Below are 23840 nucleotides of genomic sequence, written 5' to 3' on the forward strand. Positions count from 1 at the left end.
TATCTGTCAGATGACTCAGTGCAGAGGAAAGATAGGCTCTCAGGCATTTTCCAGAGGCCAACACATACTCTGGGTGTCTTGAGAGGAAAATGATTCACACACGTGCTAGTGCGTGACTCCTGCAGCTTGGACAAAACTACTTATTCCATGCAAGTGCAAGACTGAGGATCCCTGTCTACTTCCTCACCTTTCAAAAGCAGGAGTGGGATTTCCTCCACCAAGACTCAAGGGTAAGGCTCAGCAAAGAAGAATGAAGGGGAGCATAAAACCTACCCCTGTCTGGGGATGGGTTAGCAGCCACGAAGTGATCCAGTAAGAACTCACAGAGGCTTTTCTGCTACCCCTCTTGTTTTCGTGTGACAAGTTTAAATGAGGGAAGGTGATCAGATTGGAGAAAACATGGCCAATTCCAGCAATACCCAATGACTTCATATATACTGACACACAAAGGTCCAATTAACTTCCCAACCGTAACCGCACCTAGTAAAGCTTTTTTAATATTTTATTTATTTATTTGACAGAGAGAGAGGGCATGCTCACAAGCAGGGGGAGCGACAGGCAGAGGGACAGGGAGGAGCAGACTCCCCACTAAGCAGGGAGCCTGATGGATTGCTCGATCCGAGGACCCTGAGATCCTGACCTGAACCGAAGGCAGACGCCTAACCCACTGAGCCACCCAGGTGCCCCTCATGAAGGTTTTTCAACAACAGAAGCATTCTGTGGCACCAAGAGAATGACTGTACCTCTGAGCTTCACAGATACAGTCTTTGGAAAACCCGAAGAAAGGTTTGCTGACATGAATTCATTTATTCAGAGAATTAAAGAATGCTTACTATGTGCCGGGGACTATCTAGCACTAAGGAGACACCCACTTGCCTTTATGAAGCTCTTGATGTAGGAGGAGAAGACAATAAACCAACAACTACAATACATGGCATATCAGACGGGGAAGACCTTTCTGGAGAATGAGGGAAGCTGCAGGTGGGCGGGACACAGCACTAGGGGAAAAGCAGGGCTTCTGGTTACCAAAAAAATAATTAATGTCAGGAGGGTGGATGTTGGACATATTGAGAGATAGATATTTACCAGCACATAAAGAAACCCACAGGAAGAAAGTTCAGATTTGGCAAAAAAGGAAGGGATGCCAAATGAACAAGCTGGGAGCGATCTTCAGTTCCCACATCCCATCCACCTCAACGAACCAGCTACCAAACTTCTCAGCAGCACCTGCTGCTATACACTACATCGTATTCCAACCAGTCCTGACCCCCAACACCAGCTGAGTGTTTCACTTTTTTTACCCAAGGACCCATGACATGAGTCCTGGACCAAGAGTGTATCCCTAGACTTCCCCACAAGTTCCTAAGAAGCAAAACTTCCAATGCTAAGATAAAGTATTTGCAGAGGAAGGAATCTCAGGAGAAACCTCGAGAAAACTGTATCACAAATTGTGATTTAAAAAAAAAAAAAAAAAAAGTAAGCGCAAGTTGCCTATCAAAATGAAACCTGGTCCAAGCAGACTGCAAATGATCTTTGCTTTCCCTTTTGTCTGCTGGTACTTCCCCTCCCTGCCCGTGAGTCTCTCCTGTATTAACTCATAGCTATTTGTTCCTCTTAAAAAGAGGACTCCATCACACTGCAGTTATGTAAAGGAGAAAAGATTTCATTAAATTCCCCTTAGGGAAGGATCTCTTAGGGCAAGCTTTCAAAGGCTAGGAAAATAATATTTTGTCATGGGTGTCACACAAAAGTACCAACAAAAGAGGAAAATGATTAGCTCGCTGGAAAGAAGAGTGTGTCTTACTTACCCGGAATAGGGATAATAGGGATACTTTCATTGGGGACGACCCGAGGTGAACTGCTATCTTCCACATAGAAATGAGCTGTCTGAAAACATTTCCTGTGCAGCAAAGAGAAAAACATGCAAACAGTGAGACCAGAGAAATACACTTGGAGTTCATTTTTTCCCATTTTTCCTTCACAGATTTTACCAGCTTTAAATACCACACAGCACTGAGTGCAAGACCATGGAAAAGTAACAAGATTTTAGAAGGACAACATTCCACCTACTGGAAGAATCCCCAATAGCTGAAGAATATATATATATATATATACACACACACACAACACACACACATATATGTATTTTATTGTACCATATCTCTCCTGAGAGTCAAAAGGAGAAAGCTTACTAGTGAACCACTCTAATCCACCAAAACTTGGCATCCACAGAGCAAAATTTGCTGCACACACTGTTAGGGTGACCCCACAATAGTTCTAAATTTGACCCATTAAGAAGAGTCATTTGGTCTTCCCACACCTCCAGCTCCAAGTTCAAAACCACACCTCAAACCCTCCCAAACGCAGTCATCAAACAGCCCCAAGTACACAATAGCAGCACATTGTCCGTGCTCGGAAGGCCCCCGAAGCTATACACAGCTCTCTAAGAGGGTCGGAGGGCTCGGAGGGGGCAAGCCCTCAGAATCCGGGGCCCTGGCCAGACAACATTGGGGAGAAGAACCTGGAGCTCACAGGTGTCCCCTGCCTGTTGTCTGTGTTATTTTACCTGGACTTCAGGCAAAGCAGGGAGCAAACACTGGTCATCACAGGACACGCAGTGCACAGAAAAGCCATCAGCAGCTCACTCAGCCTCTGCCTACTGATGCCGGCTGGCCCTCAGCTTTCCAGCATCCACGTCACTGCTCATTGCGGCCCTAATGAGCTGCCGGAAGCACAGGCTGAATATTTAATGAGGCTGCTCAGCGTGAATGGCTATTGTGACCAGAGAAGGGTCCCTGTTCATCTGGCCGAGGGGCTTCACAGTAGCTGCCCCTGCTGCTGGGGCTTTAGCCAAGCAGGCGGCATCCTTCTGCTGTTCGGTGTCCCTGGGACCCAGCCCGCTCCTGGGGCGCCCCACACCAAGCCCCGATGACACACTCCAGCTCTGCTGTTCCCGGGGGCTGCATTCCAACCACTAGGGTAAGTCAACTTTTCTTCAGAGCTGTCTTTGCTCATTTAATCCAAAGTATCCTGCGATGATTCCGCTGGGCAGGGCACTTTTCTTTCAGCAGTGCCTGTTTCCAGACGGAAAGCAGCTCTAACCGATTGTACATTTGGGCACTGTTCTAGAAGCAATCTGGACTGCTGCTCCAAGCCATTAGGGGGTTCTGAACATAAGTCACTCCTACTCGGCACATGTCTTGCAGGACTGCTCTTGCAAAGGGCTGAAAATGATGTTTCCCTCCCCCCATGAATTGCCGCAGCATTCGTAATATAAATAATAAAACAAGTTTTTATCCCTCGTCGTTAGCCGTCTTTACCTAAATTTGGAAAGAACGTCAGTCAGTCTGACTTAAGCTACACGGATATGAAATGCACAAAATGTTTTAGGGCTCTGGTAATAACCAGATCTTCTACTGAATGTGAAAATGATGGAAATCCATGTGGAAAAAACCACACACACACACACACACACACACACACGATTTTGTCTGAGGAAGTAGCTTCTTTCTGTTTCTAAATCAGTCATCAAGTTTTCTAATCTCGGATTCCTCTCTCCCTCAAATTTGCACAGATTTACAGAAAGTAGCATTCAAGTAAAAACACAGGTGACGAACTCCACAAAGGAGGTACAACCTTAACCGCCCAGTGTCGTAGCTAGGGATGACCTGCTTTTATTGAGATACTGGACCACTCAGGAACTTCCTAGCCCAAAGAAGTGCTAGTACTGAAACAAACAACATGCAATGCATCAGGTCAGACTTGAACTAGCTGGACACACACACACACACACGTCTTCTGTTTTAAGGCATTAACTCCTACACCTGCTAAATTTCTAATATATAAAGCTATTAGTACATAGAACTGCTATTGGTCAAGGTAGTGCTCAAGTCAGGTGACTCTGAAAGGATAAACTGTATCATCGATTCTTTTTCTGGAAGATGGCAGGCACGCCATCCACTCACTGTTATGTGGGGAGCTAGCAGCTTTGTATTCTCTTTGGGGAAAAAGAAAAAGGGCAGTGTGTACCGAAGCACATCACACCCCAGTGCGCCATGTGCTGCTGTGTATAATGGATTTTCCCTGGAGCAAAATAACCCTGTGATTGTCAGAGAAAAGTGCACCGCCGCAGATGAAGGTCAGAAATCTGGGAGACGCAGCTCTCCACATCAGCACCTCGGTGCAGGTCACACCTACTTTCCTCCCACACAAGGACTCAGGTGGACAATGACCTACAGAGCTTTGGGGAAACACCTTCCCTCAGAATAAAGGTTTCGGGGGACTCAGCAAACATCGATCCAGCACCCCCCGCTCAGCATGGAGCGGGCAGGCAATGCCTTCTTCCTGCAACTGCCTAGAAGCTTTAAAGCCGCTTCCTTAAGCCCGGCCAAGCATTCAAATTGCATACATAATACATGATGTCAGCAGAAAAATTAGGAAATACAAAGGCACAAAAAGGAAAAGCAATCAATTAAAGTTACTCCAAATCGTCTACCTAGTGATCAACACTATCGGCATTTGAGGAGTATATCCTCCCACGTTCTTCCTCTTTTATTACTGTCCCTCAAACATCTGCAACGAGGGGCCAGCGCAGTGTGACCAAGAAGACAGACGAGGCGCTTCTCTTGGTCAAGATCTGCCATAAACAAGTCAACAACCAATTTCATGTAGTCAAGGGGATTGAAGAGAGTAAGACAGGCTGAGCTCGTCACCAGAGTGGAGACCCGACTGAAGAGGATTAGCCAAGGGCAGGTGTCGGGGAGGACGGCTCCCGGCAGGTCAAAGAGCTCGTTCAAGAGCAGAGTGAGCTTGCGTGTTGCAGGAACTGAAAGGACGCCAGAGGTAAAGCAGGGAAGGGCGGCAGGAGACAAGGGTGGAGGGGTGGCTAAGAGCCAGATCATGGCAGCTCCAAAGCCGCAAGCGTCGCTGGTATCTGCGGGAAATGGAAAGCTGACCAAGGGCTTCAATCAGTGGGGGGCACAGTCAGACTTGTCTCCTTCCAAACACTCATTTTGGCTGCTATGGGATGAGTGGGGAGGACAGGACAGCAAAAATGGAGTGAGAACATCCATCGGGGCTCCCGTTGTCATCTCACCCACACAGAGACACACGCACAGTGTGTTTTCTGTTGTGTTTGTAACAAATTAAACCATGCTGTACTAACTCCCTTACGACAAATAGGAACTGACATAGTCATTAATGCTGGCTTTCTCCCCCATTTTATGGCTGTGTCACATGGTCAGATATTTAGTCCTTTAATCACTAATTACCAGAGGCCTGCTTTTTTTTTTTTTTTAAAGATTTTATTTATTCATTTGAGAGAGTGGAGAGAAAGAAAAAAAAAGAGAGAGCACACAAGCAGGGTGAGCAGGAGAGGGAGAAGCAGACGCCCGGCTGAGCAGGGAGCCCAACGCGGGACTCGATCCCAAGACCCTGGGATCATGGCCTGAGCAGAAGGCAGACGCTTACCCGACTGAACCACCCAGGCACCCTTGGTGGTCTGCTTTGACCGAGAAGCTGATCCAGATGTTGGTTTGGTGTCAACTTTTCACTATCCTCGACCACACTGAGGTGAACTCTTTTGTGTGCAAATTAGACCCTGTGGGTTTAATACCTAAGAAAAGCAGCCGGTCCAAGGGTCCAACATGACTCTGGGTCTGAACTCACTCCTTTCAGAGGAGTCCCACGAGTGACTGTTTTTGGCCTTCAGTAGTATCCAGGGATAAACAAGTAAAGGCAGGGATTTTGAAAATGAGGGAAAAGAAAACACAAGTTTTCATGCCTCTAAATGCTTCCACTGTGATGTGTTCAAGGAGGCAGTATTGTCTCTCATTTTGAGCTCAGGAGAATGGGGACAGAATTTCTGAAAATGTTCAAGGGGGTCCCTGTGCATACAATTTCAAATTTCTGCCCGGGTCCGATTCGCTTTCAACTTATTCTAAAGATGCCCCTTGAATGAAACAGATTCTGGATCATGAAGGGCCATTTTTCTAAAATTATCATTTCTTTACAATGAACATTTACTTAGCAAATACCTTAAAAAAGGAAAAGAAAACAATGAAGTACACCATGTTTGGAATGAAAAATACATTTACAAGTTAAATTACCAATTACAGTCTGCTGGATCCCCACCATACATCTTATGTTCTTCCCTTTCCCCCTTTCTTTCATCCCTTCCTTGTCCCTCTACTGACCACCAATATGTCTCCCTTGGGAACTGAGAACAGATAAATTTTTTCCAATGACTCTGACCAGTTTAGTAATGATCCAAATGAGGTAACTTCTGCTTCCCTTAATCTACCTTTGCAACAGATTCTGCTGATATTCTGAGTTTCCTAATTTAGGTACACCTCCATTTTGGAGGGTCCTGAAGTCAGTCAGTCAGTTTCTCTCTCTCTCACACATAAGCACACAAGTCAGTAAGGTTTCAGTCGTGGTGGTTATCAGTGAGCTATATATCTATCTCTTTGGTCTGGGGAGCTTTTAAAACGCCCATGCTGGATGGACCCCACTCCTAGTAATTCTAGCTGAACAGCTCCAGAGTGTGGGAACAGGCCTGTGTCATCTGGAAAAACTCCCCCAAGGACAATGGTGTGTGCTGTCCCTGGTTAAGAAGCACGGTGATACAGGGGAAATGGTTCCAGACAGTCTTCAGTACTCTAAGAAAGCCACTGAAGAAACAAAACAGTCTCAGATCGTGTGTACCATGAAAGTGACCATAAAAGCAAGCATTTAGAATTTATAGGGTCCCAGATGGGATAAAAAACGTAGTTGAGAATTCAAGGATGTTAATGTAATCCTCTCAAATTCAGTAAAAAATAAACTGCATCTCATATACTTAAATAAGAATTTGAAAGGTCTTCTCCTCTGTTTCTGAAAGTTCTCAGAAAGAGGATGGCATTTCCTGAAGTTGAAGCATCATCTTCTGCCACCCATACCGGACAACTGTCTCCTCAGATCACAGACTTCGCAAGTGAAAGTTTTTCCTCCCAAAGCGACTCTTTAAGCCACCTTCGTGGATGGTGCTGCTTATCGGCCAGCCAATTAAATTTTAGTTTCTGTCATGGAATTGAACTTGTATTTACTTATTAAGTAACTCATGGATGTTCTGATATCCTTGTTCCAAGTGTCCCACCACTTGAACGGAACTGAAAAACACAGAATAAGATGTCTCTCTCAAACTCATTCCCACGAAGAAGTATCAAGATAGAGTGACAGCAAACATTCACTGAATGCTTCTAAATAGGAACAAGAAAGACACCCCGGGGGGCACAAGGTCATTTTCCTCAGTTCCAACTCAAGAGGTGTAGGGACCAGAAGGCAAACAAAAAGGGAGATGTGCATTTATTGGTCTCTGAGTTGGTGCACTCCTTACACGCCTCTCTTAGAAAAACTACCTCTCAGCATTGAATGCCAGCCTACCATTTAAACGTATACATTTTTCATATAACACAGATCCTAAATCCTTGCCAAGGGTTTCTGGTGCTTGACCAAAGATGGCCAACCTATTAGATACACATGCATTTCATGTAAAGTTCTAAGTAGCAAAATGCAAACGCACTTTCTGTATCACTCTCCATTCATCCATTTTTAGAAAACAAACGTGGGCTCTTAAATTTTAAGACTTCTAGGAAAGGCGTGACTGGAAGTCAAGAGGATAACATGGAATACCCTCTCTAGCAGCTCATCAAACCGATACGGATTCTGGCCAGCAGCTCCCTCGGTCTCAAGCCCAACCCCACGATCCGTGGTCCAGGCCCATGTGGTGCCCGAGGTCTCGTGCATGGATGGATCAGTCCAGCTTGCGTACAGCCCACGGACACGTTAAGCGGGTAGTCATGAAGTCATGACCGTTTGGTCTTGGACTAAAATTTCTAAAAATAATCTCTCATTTCTTTAAATAAGGGAGAGATTTTGGAGAGAGGCTTTTTCAAACACCAAGGAATCTGTGCTGGAGAGAAAGCAATAAATACAGTAAACATCCATCATGATCCGCAAGCCCTCAGTGTCGGCTCTCCGAGCTCCGAGCTCTCCCCTAGAGCACACACACGGCCAGCACGGGACAGGCCCGGGGTGCTTAACTGCTTCTCCGGATGAGAGAGACAGACAGACAGACGGATGGACAAACGCTCCCTCACTGCAGATGCTCTGACAGCGTTTTATCAGTATCAGTAATTACTCAAGTTACAGAGACTAAAATGCAGCCAACGAGGAAGAGGAGGAAGAAATCTCTAGACCTGCCCTTCCAGGAATCTGACACGCCCTTAACCCAGAACCCCCTGAGTGACCGAAGTCCAACGGAAAGACTCATCTCTGTTGCTTCAGTTTCTTCCCCCAGATACTCGCATCGATAACTTTGCTACCTTCATTCTTTCTTACAACCCTTCCTGCCCCTCTGACAAGAATCTGGGAAATAGGTGACAGAGACTTTTCGAAAGCAAGCTGCTGATCTTGGGTCCGGGAAGACTGAATATTGGAAATACTGGGATTCCACTTAGCACCACCGTGTATCGAAAAGGGTCCTGAAAAGGCAGCATGTCCAGCCCTGCTTACAGGACCAGCGTTTCCTGAGATGTACAGACATCTGGGTCAAAGCGTACATCCCTTTTGACAAGCGATGAGAGGTCCCATTGTTCTCATTCTGGGTCTCCGGCTTATTAACCACACTGCCCTCCGCCTCGCTGCCGCGGGAAGAGCACAACACCGTTCCTAGAGTCCCCCACAAACGTGGGATTGACAAAATAATGGAACGGTGTGTAGGGGTCAGAAGCCCAGTCACTGTCTTCCAATTAAGCTCCACGGTTTTATCATCATATCAGGGTGACAAGGACTTTGTCATGCAGCGTGCAGCTCAAAATGCTAATGGCAGACTAGAACAGGCAGTTGGCTGAGCTGCAGCTGCATATTAATTAAGCAATCTTAACTGATTTATATACTGCCCTCATTTAAATTTACAGTGCCATGCCTGCTAATAATCCCATTTATTTTCATGCTGTTGACTACAGAAAGCACATTAATATTTACTTTTGTGAATGGATCTGTTATAGTAAACCATGTATGAATAAGAGCCACTTATAAATAGAAAGTTGAGAACATTCACATGCCTTCAAGGAAGATGATTGAGAGCTGTGTTAAAAAGATGGGGATTGATTTATTAGGGCAAAATGTTTCTGGAAACTAAAGTGACAAAGACAACAATAGAAGGAAAAGCCTGTGGACGTTGCTGGGCTTTTCCTCAAAGGGGAGAGTCTGCTTGCAGTAACTCAGGGGTCCCACTTGGAAAAGAGCCCACTTTAAGTTCGGAGTTGACATTTTTTTCAGCTGCCACCACTCACTTGCTGCTCAGTTCCCTGTACTGTATGTGAAATGATTCTGTTTGTATAACTCCGTTTATTGTTGTATTATCTTTCCAGGACGGAATCTTCTAGAAAGAAGAATTCAGAATTGCACTGCTCATTTTCATAGTCTCCAAAACGTAAAAAGCACATGTGATCTGACAAATATCAAAGTACTTTTGGGAATCATCAAATGACATACTTCACATCGGGGCAATTCTGGAAATCCTGGGACATATGGTTGTCATACCTTGGATAAGTACAGCCTGTCAGATGTGAGGAGGAGATGAAGGGAAGAAGGAAAGAGGAAAAGTGAACCAAACTATGAAGACAGATGAGGTGTGAGAGAGGATACGTGTATCAAACGAGAAGAGGTTTCAAAATATTTTAGACCTCACGTGGTCAGGAGAGGTGGCCCATTCAACTCTTATTATAGCTGCAAGTGACAAAAATCTGATTTCTGCAGCGAGAATTTCACTGGAGGATACAAAGTGCCTGCAATTACCATCTGAGGAATGTGGGAGGAAATTAAATTATATGCACCTAAGTGGTCTCAGCACAATACACTTTCATGCTCAATATTAAGTTTGCCAAGCAATCCTTGGAGAGTCCTAGGAATGACTGAAATACTGCTAATGCTTTCCAGGAGATAAGACAGCAGAGGTCATTTCATAAACCACATTTTGACCAGACTGAGAACATGAACAGAGCAGTTTTTACGTCGTGGCTGGCTTTCAGCAAGGGAGCTCTAACAGCACTGCCCAGTCCTCTGAGCTCTTACCCAGAAGAAGGCTTCAAGTCGGGGGCTTTGAGGTAGCTGTCCTGGAATGTTCTCAATTTTTGGACTGAGGCTTAAGGGACTCTCCACCTCCCCTTGCCACTGTTTCAAGGCAGGGACACAATCCAGCACGGATGGAGGCGCTTAATGGGGACAGGATGGTCTGACTCCTTTTGGGCAGGAGATGGGAAATGAAAACTCACATTTTATTCCCTGCACATGATTCAACATCTGTAACATACAGTGTTCCGGTTAACACTTATTGGCGACTATTTCATGAACATGTTAAGTCGGTCAGACTTCACCAGGAAGAGAGTTATTTTAAGGATTTAGTGAGGTATGACATGTCTTTTCACTAAACAGTCCTATGGTAGTACTTTCTAAATAGTTGGGACCATCTGGGAAAGAGAAAAGTTAATTCAGACATCACACTATCAACCAGGTCAAATTCTAAACGATTTAAGAATTCAACATTAAACTTTGAAGCCATAACAGAACTAAAATAAGTCATCTCAGAATGGAGGAAGACTTTCTAATGCAGACTCAAAATCTGGAAACCAACAAAGAAGTTCATGGGGAAATCTGAGTATATGAGTCAAAGAAACAGCATGAATATAGTTCAGAGACAAACCACAGATGAGGAAAAAAAATATCTGCAACCCTGATTGCTGACAGTCATCTCTCTCGATTAGAAAAAGACCAACAATGCAAAGGAAAAATGAGCAAAAGACCTACAGTTTAGGGCAAAAGAAACACAAAGGACACTAACATGAAAGGTACTCTGCCTCACTCATGATAAGAGAAAAAACAGTCCAACTATACTAACACACCATTTTCCCCCCTCACCCATGAGGTTGGAAAAAATCACCCCCGTTTGACAACACATGGTGCTGGGTAAGGTGTAGGGAAACAGGGACTCCTGTGTTGCAGAGACAAGTCGCCCTGCGTATGGCACCAAGAAGGGCAATTTGGCACCATCCATCAAAATTACAAATGCCTATCACTCCTGACACAGCCCATTTCCTGACTCTATCCTACAGACAGACCTCTCCACTTGCACAAGGACATCAAGTTATTCACCTTGGTACTGCTTGTAATAACAAAAGACTGGGAACAACCCAAATGGCAGCCATACGGGATTGCTGAAATAAATCAGGACTACACAGAGGAATAGTGTGCTTCTGTGAAAAAGAACGAGGAAACCACAGACACCTAGAGCAAAGTCACATTAAGTCAAACTAGCAAGGTGTAAGACAGTAGACACAGACATCTACCGTGTGAAAGGTCTGGGGATAGAGGTTTCTATTTACTCACACAGTCCGCCCCCAATGTCCGGAAGAAGGATGACAAACCAGCAGTCGAGGTTACCTATTTGCAGGAGTCAGATGGGTAGATGGAGTCCAGTGGGTGGGTGACCAGATGGAGACGGAGGGGTATACAGAATATTAAGCTCTTTCATTTTCAAGTGCGTCAAGTATGACCTATTCAAAATTTAAGTCAACTACTGTGTTTTTTGAAAAATTAAATACTTGGGTCTGATTTTTTTTAAAAAATATTTTATTTATTTGACAGAGATCACAAGTAGGCAGAGAGGCAGGCAGAGAGAGAGGGTGAAGCAGGCTCCCCGCTGAGCAGAGAGCCCGATGCGGGGCTCAATCCCAGGACCCTCAGATCACGACCTGAGCTGAAGGCAGAAGCTTAACCCACTGAGCCACCCAGGCATCCCTGGGTCTTATTTTTATTTATTTTTTTCCTTCTCTGTTCTGGCGGGGGATAATCGGCTGTTACTTCTTGCAGCCAGTGTCTGGCCTTCACCGGCTCTGTCCACGTGCAGACTACACAGACATCCCCCTCCCGCTGTGGGCGGGGACTGTTCAAGGCAAGTGAGGTCAGACCAAACGGGCAAATGGCTATTACCCTGGGGTTTATGTGCATAGACTTTGCAACAGCTACTGTAACTGTTTGGAGGGTTGCTATTCAGGCAGCTTTTGGGGCTCTTCTCCTGATTCCTGCCACATTTTGGACAGGATGCAGACCAGGACAGGAAATGAGAGTGGATAGAAAGAGGCCATGGCAGGAGATGAGAGGCTGACGGCCCTATTTCCCGGAAACACCTGCAGCCTGGTAGAGGAGGGCGGGGCCCTTGTTCTCTGGGAGGCTTTTTATAGAGCAGCAGAGGACAGAACTGGGTCAGGAGGCTGCTGCCAAGGCTCCTGGGATAAAGAAGGAGGGAGGAGAGGGGAGAGTGAGCTGGTGGTCTTCAGCACACACAGCCGTCAAGAGGAACGAGAACTGTAGGCTTCGGAGGAACGGAGAATGGCAGGGCAACCGCCTAAGGAATGGGGGAGATCTGAGCCCCTGGAGGACAGGATCTCTCCCTGGCCCACTCTTCATCATGGATTGATTAGCAAACCCATCCAGCAGTGAGGAGAAGGGGCACCGCTCAGGACTCAGACTACCACGGGGTTGTCCCACCTCAGCCACCCAAGCTGCAGAGCCCAGACAAGTAACTTCTCGGAGTCCCTATCGTCCCATCCTCTGGGTGGGGAAATATATCATAGGTACTAAGCACTTCACATATACTCCATCATTTCCTCTCCGCAACAACCCCATGAAAAGGAACGATCACTGGATCTACCCTTAGATGATGGCAACAAGGCTCAGAGGGCTTTGTTCAGTTGCTTAAGGTCCCACAGCTGGGAAGAGGTAGAGCCACGGTGAGAACCTGTCTCTCCCTGAGCCAAGGTCTGTCTGTCTTTGCTACTACATGATCAACAAAGTAAAGTAAAATATGGGATTCATCATCAGATGGATTGTACAAACACTTGGAGTTTTCCAAGACAGTACTTAACTTCTAGATCTAAAGGAAAGTCATCACGCTCTCCCTAAGCTTCCAGCACTCAGAAGTGGAGAAGAAACCAGAGAGACTGGGCAGCTTGGGACAAAATACACACTCCTAGGAACTAAAATACATCTGTAATAAGCCATTCCCACATCTGGGGCTAGGAACATAAATCAGAGTGAACCACAGGCCACCTAGCTGTGGCATCGTGTCTGAAGAGAACGTAGAATTAGATGGGCGTTATCTCTGTGTGGCCTGCGAGCTGAGCCACTCTGTACTGTGTTACAGTCAGAAACACATTATGACAGACTGGGCACGAATACTAGGCATTTACATGATGTTGAAGGTACTTTTTAAGACTAGAACTTGGGATTGAGCTAAAGCTATGCAGAGGGGTTTCTTGTTTCACTTTTTACCACTGGAGTTTTGGAAACAGATTAGAACACTGAAGTAAAAAGTAGAAAGATCTTAGAAAGAATAATTACTACCGGTGTCTGCAGTTAACCCCTTTTCCCTACAAGGTCAAAACCACACCATGTAACTTAAAAGAGGATAGATCATAGAATTTCTCATTCATCTTCCACAATTCTTGTACTCTACCTTCCCAGATCTCCTAAGTATACCTGATTAGAGTCGATGGGTATCTAAAATTTTATCTCAATGATCTGACTTATCCTCAACCAAGGCAGATGGATCATTCCATGTAAAAACTCTAAGGAAAATACTATAAGTTTGTTCACTGAAAGTAGTAAGAAACTACTCACAACACAGTATTAGGGAATTATCTTAATTGGCAATATTAAAATTTTAATTACCATATTAAGTAGAGTTTATATAGATAAGCCTTATCAAAATATTATCAAGAGGCCCATGTGGGGTAATTAAGATCACATGATCAGGACTTCTAAAGGTTTGCTGTAAATCATTCCAGGACAACAGTTTTTCCCAGTATTCGAGCCACGTAGAACACGTGTGCTTTCACTTTTTAAAAATTTCACTCTTACGGAAAAACACGTCCTTTATCCCCATTTGCTCACTTCTCTCTTCCTTTCCTACTCTTCTTCCTTAGCTTATGTATACATTTAGATTTCTAAAAGATATTTTTCACTTGTAAGGCTAAATGCATGCATTTTTTTTATAGCTCTGAAACATGCAAACATCTGAAATTTTGGAAAGATAATGGATGCAACTGACATACAGACACACCAACATAGAACATTCCAGTATGTCCCCTTCTAGAAATAAACACCCCCCGCCCCGAAACCGCCAAATAAAGCAGAGCAAGCACACACGGGACATACTTTCATTGCTACCAGCTACCCGCAAGCCATGTTGGTATTTGTAATTCTTACTTGTGGGAGTTGGGGTAAGACAGGTAAGTTGCAGCACTGTGCTGTCTACAGGACTTTCATCCCCAGAGCAACAAAACAAAAATCCAGCAAGCCAGTCCCGGCCAAAGAGGCATCCCCCGCTTAAGCTTGACCGCCCCTCACCTGCTCCCCTTCTCTCCTCTCTCCCCAGAAGAAGGCACTTCACGGAAACGTCTGGGAAAGCCCTTGGACTTTACTTTGTTACACCCTCTAAACAGACAAAAAACAAAAGAGAACAGGTATAGAAGACAGTACTTTCAATTGACCACCAAGAGTTCCACATGAATGCCCTCCCTCCCACCTAACACAGACATACCCACCATCGGTCCGAATTTGGGGCATTTTCAAAAGAGAAAGCTTACGCATAAACGGGACTGGGATTATCAAGGTTTTTTTTTTGTTTTGTTTTGTTTTGCGGTTCCTTAAGGAATAGGACAATGGGAACTTTGCTCTTAAAAGTGGTGGTTACAGGTTGGAAACCCGTAGGACTCCTGGTGTTGATGGTAGGTAAGGCTATCGCAAATCCAATCATGACTGGATTTTCTCATTCATACATCTAACCTTCCACCTTTAGGGAGGGAAGATCCTTTGGCAAATGCGATCATTTAAAACACCATTAAAGTCAATAGAACTCAGCAAGAATGTCCTGGGGATCATCTGAACCTCCCCTCTGTCTGTGGCAAATGTATGTGAATGTGGTGTCTTTAGACCAATCGGGGTCTTGTCTTCTCCCCAGGCATGCCTCTCCTCTCTGGACACTTCACAGATTCACAACCCAGACTGGGGAATTGGAGGGAAGCCGTCATCGAGTTACATCTATGTACCTGGTCTGATATTCAGTTTCCCTGTAAAACTTAATAACGGCAGCATCTGAGTCTTGTTTCTAGCTCTTGAAAGATAAATTTTTTGTTCCACAGCAACACGGGAAGGTGTTTGCTCAATTATATTTATTTCCCTAATAACCTAGGCTATAGGATTTCACACTGGAATGATTCCTATTCTTTCCAAACTCTGTTGATAGAACAGCAAAGGCAGACTTGCTACGAAGTTCTCTTTCATTGGAAGTTCTGTGGAGCCCGACTCACAACTCTGAATTCAGGTGTGTGATTCCCAGGAACACTGGAGAGCTTTTGATTCACCTGGTACTTTTTACTCTGGGATGAACATCCTTGAATTCTCAAGTGTTAGATTTCTCTTATCTTTTAATACTACCTTTCATTCATTTTGATAATCTTAAGCCTCTATATTGGGCAAAAGTACTTGGCACAGGAACCAAAATTTGGAGAAGCTGAAAAGCTGGGAATAGGATGTAAAAAGTGTGTGTGGGTCAGGGTGGGGGGCAGGGAGCCCGCTGTAATTCAGAACTCCTTGTCTCCCTCTGTTGAGAACATTCTGGAACTACAAGTGTCCTCCAAACATCACGAACGTACTTGGTGCAGCGCTGAACATTAATCTGAAGAAATCACGAGCGTGTTGGAGTGTTTTTGCAAATCTTCATAGAAACTTGAAATTTGCAGCTTCCTAAAATATTTAGACTTCTTCTCAACCCTTAGCCTTACTCTGAATTCTGCCAGATTCACTCTTTCGGGAATTTTGGAGCTGAGCCGGCTATCTCCGCAGCTTTTCCTCACACACAATCACAGGCGCTTAAAACTACCACCCGTAAACTGACAACACGTCGCTGAGAAGCAAATGCCACAAAACCAATAACTAATATCTGGAATAATTGTGGGGACCACCCGGGCAAGCCGACAGGACAGACACAAGCGATCCTTCGAGAGAGGACACTTTGTTGTGAGAAACCCGAAGACAGGTGTTGGTTATGTAGCAAGAGACTGAACACAGGAGCTGCCCTTTCCTGAAAAGTCAGTTTGCTTTTAAAAAAAAACGTATCCATCCATTTCCTCCTCAACAGAACCAATCCCTTCTTTTCAGTGTCATGGAGTATGTTTAAATGGCAACCTTCAGCAGTGAATCTCTCCCTGCTTTTGTCTAATGACTACGTGTTAGCCTGTTCCAAGAGCTTCGACTGGCATCTCAGGGCCAACTCGACAGCAGGGGGGCCGGTTACTATAACAACTGACAGTTCTTGTGAATTCTGAAAGGCCCCCGAGTAGCCATTTGGGAAACGGTTATCGAGCAGAAAGTTGCCTGGGATCCGCAGCATGAGCTGACACGTGACCCAGATCCCCGGCACGCAGCTGCAGGGGCAAAGGAAAAGCAGTGCCCACCTCAAGGAACAGCTGGGGACCTCAGACGGCTCCCCACCCCCATGCCTTTTAGCGTCTCAGAGCAAAGACAGCTTAGCATCGCCATGTCATCAACCCGAGCCCTCCGAGGCAAGCCATACTTTGCGATCATGCAAAGCGCTTTAGCTCTCCCCCACTGGCTTGACACATTGTCAGGATTTGATGGGTTGAATCATAAAAAATTATTCCTGATTTAAAAAAAATTCCTGAACTATGGCCACAGATACAGGTTCCAGAAGGGGGTGAGGGACACGGGCAGTCACCAGTTTTAAAAGATAAAGTGATGCCTGGAATACCAGGGGTGCCTTGAGCAGTCTGTTTGCAGAAGAGATAAAGGTGATTGCACAAAGCTGCCACAAAGTTTGAGCTGGAAACCTGGATTTTCCTAGACTTGATTAAAGCATATAAACCTACTCTTCGTTCCCATTCCCTTCCACACACAAGCCACCGAAGAGCGCACTGGACTAACCCAGTGCCTTTGCACAGGCTGAATACCCTAGCAAAGCATCTGATTCTACGCACAAAAGCAGACTTTATGGGGCGCCTGGGTGGCTCAGTGGGTTAAAGCCTCTGTCTTCGGCTCAGGTCATGATTTCAGGGTCCTGGGATCGAGCCTCGCATTGGGCTCTCTGCTCAGCAGGGAGCCTGCTTCCCCCTCTCTCTGCCTGCCTCTCTGCCTACTTGTGATCTATCAAATAAATAAATAAAATCTTTAAAAAAAAAAAAAAAAGCAGACTTTATTTTGCATGGACAAGGGGCCCTGTGACCACATCTTCCCTCTGGCAATACGGATCTTGCAACGACCAAGTACCTCGCTGTCAGCTGTGACACAGAGCTCTGCCAGAGCATTTGTGGCTGCTCTCTGCTCTGCGAAAATAACAGCTCAACATCCTCTCCTCCAAGGAGCCTTCCCTGGCTCGGTCTCATTCCCACCCCACCCTGGCAGTGGTCAGAGCCCATCCCATTCTCCCTAAGTCACGACTGTAACTCAGGGGAACCCAAACACAGGGGACAGCCAGGGGAGGGCAGAGACTGACAGGCTGGCCAGCGGGTATCCTTCTCCCCTAAAAAATGTCCCTGTGGTTAGCTCTATCCAGCCCACTAATGCCACAGGAGAAGGTGACAACAACGTTGCCACCTCACCCAATTTATCACGAGAACCCAGACAGCTGGAGTTTTAAGTAACATCTTCTAATTTTCTAAACAATCCAGATTTTTGAAAACCATGTATCAGCTAAATAAAACAGGTCTGGGACCTGCATTTGGGATTACCTTCCTTTACCTGCTCATCTCCCCCATTTTACAAGCTGCCTGAAGACAGGAACTCGGTCTCTTTGCTGAATCGCCTGTGCCTGGCACAAACCAGATGCTTTAAAAACATCTTTGAATGAACAAGCAACTAAGGAAGGAATACGCGAACCAGCCATAAAGGGTCTCACGTCAACAAAACAAAACCCTAGATTTAAATACTTCTAAAATACACCAGCTCTGTGATCTTGGGCAAGTCATTCCCCTTCTGGACCCAGTTTCCTCCTTTGGGAAGAAGGTGATGCAGTCCGGACCCCTTAGCTCCCACCCAGGTCTGCTAGGAGAATGAAATAGAACGTTTGCTTTTTATCGATTCCACAATTACTGGTTACCATGATAAGTATTTACGGTCACGGTCACGGTCACATGCATGGGAGACAGCACTCTTAATGGCATCCGTCTCCTTTGTGACTTCCCTGGGTTGGAGGGGGACAAATGCTTAGACCGAGTGTAGTCATCGGGGTAAAGCCGGAAGCGCTGGCTGCTAGAGCAGATGCGTGGAGAGCCTGGACCCGGGCTCATGGTCGCTCTGTGGGAATCCAGGAGGGATCCCTGCTCCAGAGGGGCACGTGTGCTGTCTCTCCGTGATCAGGAGAAGGGTATCACCACCTGCCTCCACTCAATGTTCACATGCATCTATTTTCTGGAGACTCCATTATACCAGCATGACCCCCCCCCCCCAATTTGGGGTTTGCATCCCCTCTGGTTTATTATGCTGTCTCCCACTGGACATCCAGGGAAGAAAAAAAATGCAAGATAAACAAAACTCACTTGTTTTCATGAATGGCATGCTCAATGAGGAGGCACCAGCACATGGCAAAATTTCTCCCAGTGTAAAGGTGGGAGTAAAAGAGACCTTTCCCCCTCTGCCTGTGAGGTGAAATTGGTGTTGACTGATCTGCCACAGAATTTACAGATGGCTCAGTCATGTGCTGAAGGGGGACAAATATTTCTCAGATCAGATAGTGAAACCCTCCTAATACCCACTAAGAAACCTGGGTTGGATGCTACAATAACCACTTAAGAGTTTCCAGTTTTCAGCTCCAGAGTCCATATGGTTAACTAAGTCCTATCTCAATCAGAGAATTAAAGCTGCTCTGTGGGGATGTTTGGGTGGCTCAGCTGGTTAAGCGTCTGCTTTCGGTTCAGGTCACGAACCCAGGGTCCTGGGATGGAGTCCTGCATTGGGCCCCCTGCTCAGCGGGGAGTCTGCTTCTCCCTCTCCCTCTGCTGCTCCCCCTGCTTGTTGCTCTCTGTCAGATAAATAAAGTAAAATCTTAAAAAAAAAAAAAATAAAGCTGCTCTACACTTCTGGAAAGTTTTTCAAGCTAGAATTATGGTCAATGAGATGCTCAAACTTGACACCAAAGTAATACAGCACTGATTAGCTGGTATAAGAAAGAACACACAGGTTATCTGATTCAACATCACAAGTTACTCCGTTTCTCAAACCCCTGAAATTATAGATGGTCCTGTAAAGTTTTCTTCCATGTGACTTGGCAAATGCAAACCATAGAATTTTTTTTTTTTTTTTTAAACAAACGTGCTATCAAAACGGGCTGTGGAAAGAAGTAAATGCCTTTGGACATGCTACCCCTCATTTAGGCAAAATAAGCTCATGATGAAGAAAGCGGCTGGGCTCAAATCCAGGATTCACCAAAAATTAACACTGACTTGGGCATGTCACCTCATTTCACCAGTTCTTGGTTTTCTGAGCTGCAAAATGCAGGAATTCCTAGGATTTGAATGCTGATCAGGTGGCAACGTCATCCGCTAAGCACACACACAATATGGTGAAGATTCGAGAAAAGATTCTTGGCTATAAGGCCTTAAGATACACGAACTCATTTTAGGTGTGCGATTTTGCTTAAAGAGAAAAAAGCTACCTTCAGAGCAATTTTCCACAAGGTCACAGGAAAAACAAAATTCTAAATGACTTGTCCATACTCCCAGTTCTCCGTGGACACTAAGGGCTTGCCCACAGTAGCTAAGCGATGCTACAAAGCAGGGTAACGAACAAGCTGTACCCCAGGCACAGTGTCTGGGCCGTCTGCACAGAGCTCTTTGCCCAGCCTCTACCTCAAGTTATGCAAATCAGAAAGAAACCTTCCAAAAAACGTTCCTCTCCTTCCTGAGTGGCAGCAGCTGTGCGTCTCCCGGTCTTTTCAGGAACGTCAGCACACTGGTGCCATGTAAACAGCTTGTCTTGGTAAGACAGGGGATCTGGAGCTCTTGGAATGCGTTTCTGACTGAAACTCAAAAGGTGCCTTTTGTTTTCATCCTGAGTAGTAAGGCCGAGATGGCAGACTTCAGAAACTACTCGATTTAGGGCTTCTTCCTCATTTCTATAGACTCTTAGAGCTCTGAACCATTGCACGGTGCTTATGGATTACAATATTTAAAAGGCACACTCCCGGCACCATTTGCAGAAGGACACAAACCGTGACTATTGATTTTATCTTTATCAGCTGCCCTTCAACCCCAGCCTTTGCTCCAAAACGTTTTGCATGCATTTCTTGCTAGCCTCACAGCGACTTCTGCATGGTTAGGGATTTCGGTCCCTACAGCTCTTCAGTGCAGATCCTTGTAAGGAGCACTTCAGAACTATGACATCCTACCTGTGACATCTGAGCTAACCAATGCTCAGAAATTAGGTTCTTCCCCAGACCCATGTTGCTACCTGTAAAGACACTGCTCAAATAGTCCCCAGTGGGCCTCTATGAATCTTCTAGTTGGGGAGGCGGTACAGGAAACAGGTCCCTACCATATTTTCTAGTTTGGGCCAAAGGTGGAGTAATGAGACTCATCTAATGATTGACCTCCAAAGTTGTTCCTTCAAGGAAACTTACCCTTTGCTAAATGATGCCAGTGGGTCTGAATTATGAAGGATACTTCTGGCCACTCAAGCAACATCCATGCGCTCTCCACCTTAGCCTGTGTCCTTGGGGCTGGGTGACCCTCTCTGGCCCATGGTGAGCAAATGGAACTGTGGGATTCCAGTTCTGGGTCATGCGGTTGAAAACAAGGTGCCTCCTTGATTTTTCTACCCTGTGGCAGCCGTTTGGGAAACACGGGTCCCAGGAGGAGAGGCTGCAGGTGCAAGAGGGCTGCCCAGCTCCATGAGACTACACATAGGTGACAAGTAACCTTCGAGTGGGGGAGACCACGAGGGTGTTAGGGTACATCTACGGAGGCTCATGCAGCCAATCCCGAGTGAAGGAGGCTGACCACGGGGCTTCAGAGTGGGCTGGGTGGTGGGTCAGTCACACCTCTAACCTAGTTACTTAGGGACTGGCTCCTCCGGAATGGCCTCTAGGCCCACTGGAAGTGTCACCGGAACCTATCTCATTAACCTTTCCTTTTTTGGCCCAAAGTGGTTCTCCTCAGTTGGTTCACCTACATTTACACTATATTTAGCTCGAGACACATGACTTTTAGCTATTTCTAGGATAAATACGTGGCACTACTGGTATTCAAAAGAATGAACTCTAGAAGGAACTTCCAAAAGCTATTTTCAAGCAATGCTTTGAGCAAGGACCCACTATCAGAAAGTGTACAACTACACATGGGTTACACTTAGGGGACAGCATTTGTTGAGGTCTGTCAATCCGAGGTTATTAGAGAACAACTTTTTAGGCACACCAGGACCCAGAATTCCAATCTGACTTCTCCCTGAAGTCGGGGGTAACAGAGCCACTGTGGCTCACTTGTCACCTGCCAGGTGCTAGGGTCACCCTCTCCCACAGCGAGCCCAAGGGACACATTTCTTAATTGTTTTGCAGATGGAGAAGCTGAAGGTGGTAGAGTTGTTTTGTCAAAGACCCAGCTCCTCTGTCCTCTGTCCCCCCTTGGCCCCTCTCCTAGGGGGCCCTTTTCAAAGCTCTTATTTTAATTCCAGTGAATTAGCAGAATAGTGTTCTATCCATTTCAGGTGGACCGTGCGGGGATTCAACGCCTCCACACACCAGCCTGTGCTCCTCCGGACATGGGCACATCCTGAGGGGCCTTTGCAGATCGCTTTCTCATCACTGCCCCCCACTGGAATACACCAGGATATACACCAGGAACCTGCTGTATATCTGGGCACTATATACCTGAGCTCTCTCTCCCTCTCTCTCTATATATATAAAAAAATTTTTATTTGTTTTGAACCTCCTACATACCCATTTTCACCCCTTAGGGAATAACTACACCCCTGCTAGTGACAGCCACTCGGAGGCCATGGGTAGTAAACGCCGGAGCCGGCTCCAAATCCAGCCTGGGTGCCTCTGGGCCTGTGCTGCCCCCTCAGCCCTACATAGCACGGCTGCTTTCTCCTGTTGCCTTCCTGTCACGTGGTTCCTGCGTGCCTTTCCATCCTGCTTCAGATAAGGTACGTATCCCTTCAGGTGGCACCCAGAACCTTCAGGGTCTGGCTCTTGCCGTCCCCATACTCTACTCCAGTGACGCTGGACACAGGGACGCGCTTACGACTGGCCAGCTTCTCTCCAGACCTGTACACCCTCTTGCTAGCTTCTAGCTGCTTGCTCTCCAAGACCCAGGGTGGACATCAGCCCTCCAGTGAGCTTTCCTGATCCTGCCGCCCCTTCTCTAGGCCTGGATGAAGTCCTACCTTTGTGCCAGCACAGCACCCTGGATTCCAGCCTCCAAACATTCTCTATGCTCCATTTCATGGACTCGTCTGCTTCCCCCAACTCTTGGGAGAAAGCTCATCCCCCGATCCCCAGGCCCAGCATGATGGGCAGCAGGCATGACAGAAACACGGCATGAACAGAGGAAGGTGCATGGAGGTCCCGTGCCCGTGCAATCAAAGAAACCACTTTCTCATTTCTTCGACAATGAGATACTTCTCAGCTGCTGTCTGCTGGTTCTAGAAGTTCTGCAGCTGAGATGGGACTGGAAGTGGCCCGTTTTTCCACTCCATGGCCCATGCATTCATGGCACCGCATTCCTCACGGAGACTCTGAGGCTGACCAGGCTGAGCTCCCGTGCCTACCTTATTCCTTTCCTCCTACTTGCCTGTGTCATTCTCTGCCATCCAAGTCTGAATCCTTTTTCCTCAGCGGAAGTCCCTCCCCTCCTCATTCCAGTCTCCCAGTGTGGACACGGGCTGCTTCTGTCTGGTCACCTTTCTGGGCTTTGAGGGTCCTTGGGGAAAACCCCCCTTGTGCACTCTTGATGCATGTGGTTTACAATGGTAAAGACTGCACTTCTGGGCTCCAGAGCCAGGCTAAAGTCTTTATTTCCTCTGCTCCAGAAGGTTCTAGGGGTGAACAAATGACCAGAGTCTGCTAAGAGACACCATCTGGGGATTTAAGCGGAATGGTTAGGGAAGAGAAATTCCCTTTCTACCAGGATGGGAGGATGTAGGTCTGACATGGGCCAGAGGCCACCATGTGGAAACAGGGCCACAGAGAAAAGCCAGCACAGGGAGAGCAGACACTGGAGACACAGGGAGACACAAAACAGGAGTACAACCCAAGCCGAGCCCTGCTGTCCTCATTCCTTCTCGTCTGTCTAGCTGGGTCTGATGCTCCAAACTATTCCATTCCATGAATCAATGGATTTCTTCCCCCTTGTGCTTAAGGCACTGTGAAATAGATTTTTGTAAATCCCAACACAGTAAATGGGAATACTGCACACTGCTTAGCCCATGGTGGGCCTTCCACAAACCTTAGTTCCTTTACCTTCCCTGGTCAAAGCTGGCAGAGGAGGCTCATAGGAAGGTGGTAGCACAACGGGCCCACTAATCCCAACTCCAGCTGAATTTGCTGAATGTCGGTCATGCTCAGCTTTCACAGTATTTAGGTGGGAGACGAGCACCTTGATGCTTCAGTAAGGTTATGGATTCTAGAGTGAAGAGGACCTATGGTCAAAACCAGGGTCCACCACTTCCTACAGGACCTCCAGGAGCTCCCAGTTCCTCATTCTTAAATGGGGATCATAGTAGTCCATGCC

At 46.3% G+C, this 23840-nt stretch overlaps 1 protein-coding gene across 2 annotated transcripts in view; it reads right to left on the reverse strand.

Moving 5' to 3' along the window:
* The window catches only part of PTPRG (protein tyrosine phosphatase receptor type G), a gene marked incomplete at its 5' end in the record, with an annotated part of 697399 nt that overhangs the window by 56732 nt on the left and 616827 nt on the right, over positions 1–23840 (reverse strand). The window contains 2 exons of one of the 2 annotated variants that reach the window (XM_080822350.1): positions 1809–1900; positions 14449–14535. In XM_080822350.1, the coding sequence (XP_080678476.1) occupies positions 1809–1900; positions 14449–14535 (179 nt within the window). The remainder of the gene's footprint in view (positions 1–1808; positions 1901–14448; positions 14536–23840) is intronic. The other variant, XM_080822349.1, reaches the window with a different exon arrangement.

Source organism: Martes martes (genome assembly GCF_963455335.1).
Source record: "Martes martes genome assembly, chromosome: 1".
Classification (NCBI taxonomy): domain Eukaryota; kingdom Metazoa; phylum Chordata; class Mammalia; order Carnivora; family Mustelidae; genus Martes; species Martes martes.